The sequence below is a fragment of the Euphorbia lathyris genome, chromosome 7, assembly GCF_963576675.1.
Source record: "Euphorbia lathyris chromosome 7, ddEupLath1.1, whole genome shotgun sequence".
NCBI lineage: Eukaryota > Viridiplantae > Streptophyta > Magnoliopsida > Malpighiales > Euphorbiaceae > Euphorbia > Euphorbia lathyris.
The window spans coordinates 59,289,628-59,300,031 of NC_088916.1; the positions used below are offsets into that span (position 1 = coordinate 59,289,628).

Sequence of the window (10,404 nt, forward strand, 5' to 3'; positions counted from 1 at the left end):
TTAGAGCCGTCCGATTTTCGATCATACGAAATTGCACGTTGCGCCCTCTTCAAAACGCATGCAACCAATGTCGTATTCTCAAGTCCCACCTTAACCTACGCATCATGTGGTATGTCGATCACTGTTAGTAAAAGAAGGGTGTAACTAGTTAGCAGATAGTTACTTCCATCATCGCAGTTCACGTCGTTTGCAAATCACGTATCTATAATAGAAGAGGGTGTTTCACACGACTCACTCAGCGCGTGATAGTGAGTTATAAGAACTTGTATAACAGTGGGTTGGACAACAAAATATACTCGCTGGCTAATGTGAGCAGCTTGGTGATATAATTTTAACCTACGCATCCCTCGCGTTTCATTTATCTTTCCCTGTTAACCTATATTCCCTCTCTCCACTTCGGCCTTTCTTTCTCTTACCTCGCTTCAAGCAATCCAAAGCAACGAAAAGGGTTTTTTCTTCACCGTTAGCTCACACCGATCAACCATGGCAAGCAATTCCGGCGCCGATTCTCGTCATTCTCTCTCCATCGCTCCTCCGCACCAGATCTCCAAGGGTAATTTCACTTCTCATTGCTCTAACCTCTTTTGAATCTTTTATTTAGAGGTTTTGGTGTTCAGTTTTCTTCCAAAACCTTGAGTTTTTGTTGGACTTGAGGTAGACCTGCTTGTTTTGAACTTTCAATGATAGTACTGAAGGTTTTGTCTCTGTGTGGCTGACTGTTGATTTTTATTTGCAATAAAGTTAGGGTTTCGGTTTGCCATGGGAATGCGAGTGTATGCATGGTCCAAAATTTTCCTTTTGAAGTAATATTCGAATAGTTCGTGCTATAGAGTTTGAATTTAGTTGAGAAGAGAAAATGCTGAAATTTTACTGTATTGGCGGCCGTAGCGGGTAGAAAACGTATCATGGTGAAGAGGTAATTTGGCTGGTGGAGTTTCTGGCCTAGGAGCGTTAACATTTTGTACCAATTTGTTTTCTAGTGTAATAAATTTTACTTGCTTTCTTTTATAATTTTTCCTACTTTGTACTGAGTCTTAAGGGCAAGCTGAATGGTGGTAACCGCCATTAGCTAGTTGAAGTTATCCATGGTAATGAGAATTCAGTTTCTTCATCTTGGTACATCTTCTACTACATCATTCAATTAAGATTACCCCCTCTGCTTCTAAATGTTTGTGGGTATGTTTCATATTGTTTGATATTGTTTATATTTCAAGAGGGATTTATTGCTATAAATCTGTAAACTAAACATTATGCCCTTAGTTATTCTTTATGGTAATTAAAAGACTTTGAAGCTTCCATATATGTATGTTGCCACAGATTTAATACTCCCTCTGTTTCATTTTAATTGTCTTTTAAGGTTTCTACACACATATTAAGAAACCTATTAATTAGCCTAAAAGGTAGTTAAACATTACCTTATTACCCTCTTGCAATTAATGCTTAAATTTCTCTGCAAATTTCTTTCCTTTCATTATATAAGGACAGAGTTGGAAAAAACACATTTAATGCTCATTGAAAAGTGTAAAACGTCAAATAATTTGAAACAAAAAAATTTCCCCAAAACGACAATTATTATGAAACGGAGGGAGTATTTTTTTTGAACTGTGTATAAGTTAATGCATTAACTAAGCAATTTTAACTCCATTAGGAGCCACTTTTTTGGTTAATCCATTAACCGCCATTAGCTAGTTGAAGTTATCTATGGTAATGAGAATTCAGTTTCTTCATCTTGGTACATCTTCTACTACATCATTCAATTAAGATTACCCCCTCTGCTCCTAAATGTTTGTCGTTATGTTCCATATTGTTTGATGTTGTGCATATTTCAAGATGGATTTATTCCTATAAATCTGTAAACTACCCATTATGCCCTTAGTTATTCTTTATGGTAATTAAGACTTTGAAGCTTCCATATATGTATATTGCCACAGATTTTTTTTTTTTTTTTTTTGAACTATGTATAAGTTAATGCATTAACTAATCAATTTTAACTCCATTAGGTGCAACTTTTTTTTAGAGGGCGAGCCTTGGCGCAACGGTAAAACGTTGTTGCCGTGTGACCAGAGGTCACGGGTTCGAGTCTTAGGAGCGGCCTCTTGCCAATTAAATTGGCAAGGGAAGGCTTGTCCCCAATACACCCTTGTGGTGGGACCCCTCCCCGGACCCTCGCTCAGCGGGGACGCGTAATGCGACCGGGCCGCCCTTTAGGTGCAACTTTTTTGGTTAATTAAGCACCGTAAAAAGTAATTTCTTTGTAAAATAACATCATTAATTACAATCCTTAATCTGTGTGTAATTTCCTTATTTCGCAAATATTGTGAAATGGAGGGAGTATCTAGTAAAATAATGTAGTAAACTTAGTTATTTGTTTGCACTTCTTTTATGAAAGGATAAATTATAGTCAAGCTCAGAATTAGTAGGTATGTTTTTTTATTTGAGTATTTAGGGCAGCTTTGGTTTTCCATTCTTCAAGAATGTTAATTTAGTTTGATCATGAGATTTTTCTTTTTTTTTTGTTTTATCGCAATGACGGTTGACCACATATGCAATGCCGTCGAATAATTTTATGTTCACATTTTAGTTGGATGTGTTTCTTAGATCTGTTATTCGTTCTTTTGTCAGTGGATGCGCAAGGGTCTGACAATCCTATTCCTCTGTCACCGCAATGGCTTCTGCCAAAGCCTAGTGAGAATAAGTCTGGAGTTGGGACTGGGGTGAGTTACAACATTTTATCATACTATCATCTTTATGTTCCTGGCTTGCAATTTATGCTGTAATCATGGGATGTTTCCATCCTGTTGTTTTCAAGGTCCAATTTTTATTGTCTTCTAGGATCACTTCAGCGTACAATTTGATGTTGATCTCTTCTTTTTCCATGTGGTGGCGATTTTTCCTTGCAGGAAGGCCATTTCAGTCCATATCCTGCTTCTGGCAATCGCTCAGAGACTGTGAAGTCATCTGGAAATGGTGAGGAGATGCATGATGCTCAAAGGAAAAAAGATGTTTTCAGGCCCTCCTTGCTTGATATGGAGACTGGTCGTCGTGATCGCTGGCGTGATGAAGAAAGAGACACCAATTCTTCCCTGGTGCGGAAAGATCGTTGGAGGGATGGAGATAAAGAGCTTGGTGACACCCGGCGGATGGATCGCTGGACAGAGAATTCAGCCACTAGACATTATGAATCACGCCGTGTCCCCACTGACCGCTGGGTTGATTCAAGTAACCGGGAGAATAATTATGATCAGCGGCGAGAAAGCAAGTGGAACACGCGATGGGGCCCTGATGAAAAAGAGACAGAAAGTGCCCGTGACAAGTTGGTGGATCCTGGAAGAGATGGTGAAGTTCTTCTTGAGAAAGGGTTGGCTCATCCTCCCAGTCATGGTAAGGATGAGAGGGAGGGTGATCATTACCGTCCATGGAGATCTAACTCCTCTCAAAGTCGTGGAAGGGGAGAAGGTCCACATTCAATGGCCAATAAACAAGTTCCTACGTTTTCTCATGGTCGTGGACGTGGGGAAAATATTCCAACCTTTTCAATTGGTCGTGGCAGGGTCAGTACTGGTGGAAGCAGTATGAACAATATTTCCACATACTCTCAACCTTGGGGAACTATTTCGGACAAGGGTGAAAGTGGCCCTTTAAAATATAGTAGGAATAAGTTGCTTGATGTGTACAGGATGACTGACATGAACTTAGTTAATAAACTATTAGATGGGTTTGTACACGTGCAGTTTCTCACACAGGAAGAGGCCATCGAGCCAATAGCACTACGTGTACCTAACTCCGAAGAAATGGTAATTAAATTCGTAAATGATTTTCCTTGTGAATTGTAATAAATGCTGAGAGCTGGTTTAATTTATTTATTGCATGAGTAGGCTGTGCTAAAGGGAATTGACAAAGGTGATATCGTAAGTAGTGGTGCACCTCCAGTAGCCAAAGATGGATCTGTAGGACGAAACTTACCAGATTTACAATCAAGACGAGTCAAACTAGGTATCACTCAGATTTTTTTTTAAATATATGTTGTGCATATTGAAGGTTCACAAATAATATCTTTGGATTGGCTTGTCTAAGCAGGGAGTAGAGAAGATGTTGCATTTTCTATTGACACTTCTAAAGAAGATAGCAGTGACACTTCAAAAAGTGGTTATGGTAATTATACAGAAGGATCCTCCCATGGAAAGCAGGTGCCTTATAATGGATCCAATACAGAGATGGAAGCCTTACTGGATCAAAAGACAATTCATGATAACAAATTAAAGGCTGAGGGTAATTGATGTAACTCTGAATTATTTGTTTATCTGTAAACAAGTGTTTGAAATTTTTTTAAGATGGTTGATTGCTTTCTAGTTTTCATTTACTGTAAGCTATGCGAGGTCATGTTTTGGAGAATTATGTGTGTGTGTGTACAGTTGTGGATTATTGCTTTAGTTTGACTAATAGATAGCTCCGAGCTTAGTTAATTGACACGCTGTGTTCCTTTTTGTTTTAAATTAATGAGATAATTTTATGTAAACATGCTCAAGTTGTTTTGCAAGTGCTTGCTAAATCTGAAGCTTCTTTTCGCTTTTTTTCTGTATTGTTTAGCGGTGATGGCAATTTTTGATTTTTTTTTGTCCCCCGTTCTTGTTTAAATGTTGGATAAATGATGTTATTTTAAACTTTAGTCTGCTTTTGCAGAATATCACTTTTATTTTAATGCAAGTGCTATCATATTATTCCTCACATTAGTTTGATTCTCGACTATGCATTTCTACTGAGACTGGTTAACTTTGGCTCTCTTTTTTGTCATGTTTGCAATTGAAGAACTCTGTGATGCAATGCTTTTTTCTCAACTCTTACATGCATGGAAGTTTTAGGTATATGTAGTCCAAATTTAATTTTATGAATTACTTTCTATTTGCAGCTGTAAGAGAAGATACTGGTTCATTTAGAAGGGCTGGTGAGGCACCTCCTAGTAGGGAATCAACCTCTCAAGGGAGTAATTCTGTGCAACCTAGCTCTCCATGGCAAGCCCAATCTTCAAGAGAACATTTGTATACGGCCCCACGCGACTGGAGTTCAAGGACCCCTGACAGGAATCTATCTGTAAAGGATAATCAATGGGAAAACAATCTGGCAAACCCGCCACACGCAAAAGATGAACCAAAATGGCATGCCGGGGAGGAAGCCATTCTTAAGAGGCAGCCATCTATTGTTCTGGATAGAGATCAAGAACTTAAGAAGTTCTCTCAGCTGCCACCAGAAAATCTAATTCTTTACTATAAGGATCCTCAAGGTGAAATTCAAGGACCCTTTTCAGGTAGTGATATTATCGGTTGGTTTGAGGCTGGATATTTTGGGATAGATTTGCAAGTCAAGCCTGCAGGTGCATCAAAGGACTTGCCCTTTTCATCACTTGGTGATGTCATGCCTCATTTGCGAGCTAAGGCAAGACCACCGCCTGGGTTTAGTACGCCAAAACAAAGTGAATCTGCAGATGCACCAAGTCGGCCTAACTTTGACATTGGAAATGTTCATTCTGGATTGAGTGAGCTTGATCGAATGAGGAATGAACAAAGGCTGAAGGTTGGTTCGACAACTGAAGCGGAAAATAGATTCTTGGAGTCATTAATGTCGGGAAGTATGACTAATTCATCACAAGGTTGGCTCCGCTCGTTTTTTATCCTCTTCCATCTACTTGATTTAAAGATGACTTCAAGACTTGAAATTTTGCAGGATTTCCTTTGATCAAATTCCACCTCTTTTTTCACGTTCTTTTGCATTATTCTCCAACTTGACATGACTGCTATTGTTATGTTGTATTTATAGGTTTGCAAGGATTCATAAATAGCTCAGTTGGTATTTCTCCGTCAGGTGTTGATGGTGGGAATGAATTGTACCTTTTGGCAAAGAGAATGGCCCTTGAGCGACAGAGGTCATTACCCAATCCTTATAATTACTTGCCTGGGAGGGATGCTGCATCTGCGGCTTCAAAGACTGAGGTTCTCTCAGATCCTCCATTGCCACATGCAAAACTCATATCTGCATTGAATGACAATCCTCGTCAACCCCCCCATTCTCAAAGTTCAGAACTGATGTCAATCCTTCAAGGCTCTGCCTCTGGCGTAAATAACGGTGTTTCTGGTTGGTCAAATTTCCCTGTTCAGAGCAGCTTGGATCCTCTTCAGAATAAGATTGATTTGCATCACACCCAGAATTTTCCTCCACAAGCTCCTTTTGGGCAACAACAGAGGCTGCAGCAACAGAAACCAAATATGCTTGGCCATGCCATAGATAATCCATCTGCTATTTTGTCGCCTGAAACATTATTGTCCACTGGTTTATCTCAGGATCCACAGTTGAACTTGCTACAACAGCAGTACTTGTTGCAGCTACATTCCCAGGCTTCTCTTTCAACACAACAGCTGTCAGTGTTTGATAAACTTTTATTGCTTAAACAGCAGCAGAAGCAGGAGGAGCAACAACAGTTGTTGCGGCAGCAGCAGCAGCAGCAGCTACTTTCCCAGGTTATGTTGGAGCATCAATCTCACCAACGCTTTGGTGAGCTGCCTTATGGACAGTTCCATACTTCTGCAATATCTGCTGGAAATTCCTCTGCTGATGCTTCTCAGCTTCAACTGTCTAAAGAAATTATGCAGATTGGTTCTCAGATACCAGTTTCAAATATGCAAGTTGAACACACTACTAGCATGATGAATTTGTCTGCACAAGTTCCTCGAAATGCAAACTATCATGTGGATTCAGATGTTTCGTCTTTCCAACTTCCACATCAAACTTTTGGGAGTTTTAATACTCAAAATATTGTAAATGCTCTTCCTGAGCAAATTGGTGAAATCCATCAAAAAGATTCTCTGCTGTCATCATCAATTGGGTTGATCGACAAGCCCTCACAGGAGCTTGGCATTTCTGATTGCCATGCTCCTTTTTCAGGGGAGCAGGCTTCAGAAGACAACTGGAGAAATGAAGAAATTCCAGAGGTTGCAATTAGTGGAGCTCCTGCATATGCTGTTGAACAGGAGGCTGCTGGAATCTCTGTTGCTAGGCCTTCATTAAGAACTCGTGAGGATGAATTTACTATGTCCGAACACACCAGTGTTAAAGAAGTTAAGCTAGAAAGAACCCCCAATGAGCTGGAGGTTGAAAAAGAAAAATTCAGGAATGAGCCATCTGCAATTACTGAAGTGAAAAATGTTGAGGTTCGGGAAGTGAGAAAAACATCTGAGAAGAAATCCAGAAAGCAGAAGTCTGCCAAGCCTGAACAGGTAAAGGGGGCAACAAAAAATTCCTCTTTGCAACAAGTAAAGCAATCAGAGAGTGAAGGACTAAATGCCAGTGATAACAGTTTGGAGTCTCGTACTATAACAAGTGAAGCTGTTCATGGTACATCCCCAGAAAAGAGGAAAGACAACAAATCTGTGCATTCTTCTGTGGAAAAGAAGGATTCTCATCTTGTTGAAAGTTTATTGTCTTCAAATATTTGTGGAGATGATTTTCAGATCACACAAGTTAAAGATCAACCTAAATTGGTAGGGTCTGTCAACGTCCAGGTAAATTCAGCTCAACGGGCTTGGAAACCTGCTCCTGGTTTCAAACCAAAATCGTTGTTAGAGATTCAATTGGAAGAACAGAGAAGGGCACAAGCTGAAATGTCAGTTTCTGAGGTCACAAATTCTATAAATTCTGTCAATTTGTCAACTCCTTGGACCGGGGTCGTGGCCATTTCAGAGACAAAGATTTCTGGAGAAACTCCAAGAGATGCAAGCTATACTGAGTTAGGTCTAGGAAAACCTGAAATTTCTCCTAATTCAAAGAGCAAGAAAAGCCAATTGCATGATCTATTGGCAGAAGAAGTTCTGGCAAAGTACACTGATGGAGAGATGGAAGTTCCTGATGGTGTATCTAGTTTGACTGCACAAAAAAATGTAGAATCTATAGATGATAACAACTTCATTGAGGCTAAAGATACTAAGAAGAGTCGCAAAAAGTCTGCTAAAGCCAAGGCTACAAGTGCTAAGGCCTCAGTGCCCACAACTTCTGTTGATGCACCTATTAGTTCAAGTCCCAGTGAGAAAGGCAAAGTTTCTCGTGTTTCTCAACAAGAGAAGGATGTTTTGCCTGCAATTCCATCTGGTCCTTCTTTAGGAGATTTTGTTTTCTGGAAAGGAGAGCCAGCAGCTCCTTCACCTTCTCCAGCATGGTCTACTGAGAGCAAGAAGCTCCCTAAACCCACATCTTTACGGGACATACTGAAGGAGCAGGAGAAGAAAATTTCTTCCGGTCCGGCTCAGAACCAAGGGTCAACCCCTCAAAAATCTCAGCCATCACAAGCAGTCCATGGAGGTGGTCCTTTATGGTCCGGTTCTTCTCCCGCCAATGCATCTCCTTTGCAGATCAATTCGCATGTTGCTTCTCAGTCGAAATATAAAGGAGATGATGATCTATTTTGGGGCCCAATTGATCAGTCCAAGCAAGAAACTAAGCAGTATGACATTTTCTTTGTCCTGTTCCTTTATATGCTTTATTTTCTTATGGTCAATTGAGATTATTTCATTTCATAAGAAACCACTGACGCTGGCGTATATAAATGCAATCTTCCTAAATTATGTTTAATGCGTTAATATATGCCAGACCCATTGGTTTGCTTTTTACTGCCTTATCTATTGATTGATATAAGTGTGTTTTCGGTTTGTCTTTTCTTTCTGACAACCTGCATCTCTATTGGGTGCATGGGCATTTCCCTTTTACATGTTTTCGTCAGTCTAGTTGGATCCCCTTCAGATTAGCTTTTGTCGCTGTACTTATCTAAATGACTAATGAAACATATATGTTTTAAACAGGTCAGAGTTCCCAAATCTGGCAAACCAGGGAAGTTGGGGTACTAAAAATACTCCTCCAAAAGGAACTCCAAGTGGATCATTAAACCGGCAAAAATCAATGGGCGGAAGGAATGCTGATCGTGCTCTTTCTTCCTCCCCTGCCTCTGCTCAGTCATCTCTAAAAGCGAAAAGAGATATGATAAACAACAAACGTTCAGGTAAGTAGCTGTTATGTTGATCATCTTTTGTCCAAAAATTTAGTTAACCCTTTAGGTTTTCATTCGTTTGCAGAAGCCATGGGTTTCAGAGATTGGTGTGAAAGTGAGTGTGCTAGACTTATTGGGACAAAAGGTATCAGTTAACTATTTTCTGGTTTGCGAGCTTTTAGGTTTATCAATTTTGTTTGAAAGCAATAGTGTAGAAGAAAGTGTTTAGCTCTTATTTTGTTTTGTTCTTGCTTCAATAGTTTGCATATAATGATTATGAAATATCAGACTCCTGAAATCAAAAGGTCGGAAATTCTAACGTAATAGTAACTTTTCCCTCGTACCTGATAGATACAAGTTTCTTGGAGTTCTGCATAAAGCAATCCAAATCAGAGGCTGAGATGCTACTGATAGAGAACATTGGATCATTTGATCCCGACCATGAATTTATTGACAAATTCCTAAACTACAAAGAAATGTTACCAGCAGATGTGGTTGAGATAGCCTTTCAGAGTCGGAATGATCGAACGGCAGCTGTGGTGGGTGTCGGAGACATGAATTTCGACAATGCAGGTGTGAGGGACTTTGACCAGGACATGGCAGATGGTTCAACCAAGGGTGGAGGAAAGAAGAAAGGGAAAAAGGGGAAGAAGGTGAGTCCATCGGTTTTGGGATTCAATGTCGTGAGTAACCGGATCATGATGGGTGAGATTCAGTCAGTTGAAGATTAGGAAAGTCGGCACATGTAAATAGAATTAAATTTATTTCAACTTGCTGTATATTTCCTTATTCCTCTTTAGGGTCCGTCTCCATAGCAACTACAGCAGTTTTAGTTTTATCTGCTCATGCAATTTTGTGGAGTGATATTCCTGTGCTAGAGTTTTGATATGCTCAGTTAAATTTACAACAGTAGGCAGAGTTTTGCTGTCCGAAATCAAGTAGACCTTTTTGTTCTCCTTTTAATACGATTTCTTCTAACTTCCATTTTTATATATCCTTCATTTCCTCTGCTGCCTGAAGTATTGTATTTTCATACTGGAACTTACTCCTATGGAAAAGATCTATTTCAATGGATGCCAAACGGATTGATGTACTCTCAGATTTCTAGACTCCACTTTGTACGAGTAGAAATGTACCATTCAAGGACTACGTAACCGAGCTGAGATGTTTGGCTTCAAAGCTTGAATTTTGTTGCGAACAACTTATAGTTTTGTGTCAAACCAAAGGTTGCATATAAGTTCATTAATATTATAATCGATTTTGTTCATGAATAAATAATTGAGTTTTTGGGTAGTGTTTTCATGATAGAGTTTTTATTGAGCTAAATGAGTGGTTCGGCTCATTTCTAATCCAAAGTACATACTTCATTTATATTAGGC

At 39.5% G+C, this 10,404-nt stretch overlaps 1 protein-coding gene across 2 annotated transcripts; it reads left to right on the top strand.

Annotated features, from left to right (window-relative positions):
• Positions 1-379: 379 nt before the first annotated feature.
• LOC136235540 (protein ESSENTIAL FOR POTEXVIRUS ACCUMULATION 1) lies at positions 380-10,019 on the top strand. Of its 2 annotated transcripts, XM_066025272.1 has the most exons (11): positions 407-553; positions 742-916; positions 2,623-2,714; positions 2,901-3,794; positions 3,876-3,993; positions 4,078-4,269; positions 4,907-5,644; positions 5,812-8,485; positions 8,841-9,037; positions 9,111-9,170; positions 9,377-10,019. In XM_066025272.1, exons 4-11 carry the CDS (start codon positions 2,976-2,978, stop codon positions 9,754-9,756), a joined length of 5,178 nt encoding a protein of 1,725 aa, XP_065881344.1. In that variant the 5' UTR covers positions 407-553; positions 742-916; positions 2,623-2,714; positions 2,901-2,975; the 3' UTR covers positions 9,757-10,019. The 2 variants fall into 2 exon arrangements, with proteins under 2 accessions (XP_065881343.1, XP_065881344.1); XM_066025271.1 differs by lacking the exon at positions 742-916 and having other exon boundaries at positions 380-553.
• The last annotated feature ends 385 nt before the right edge of the window (positions 10,020-10,404 follow it).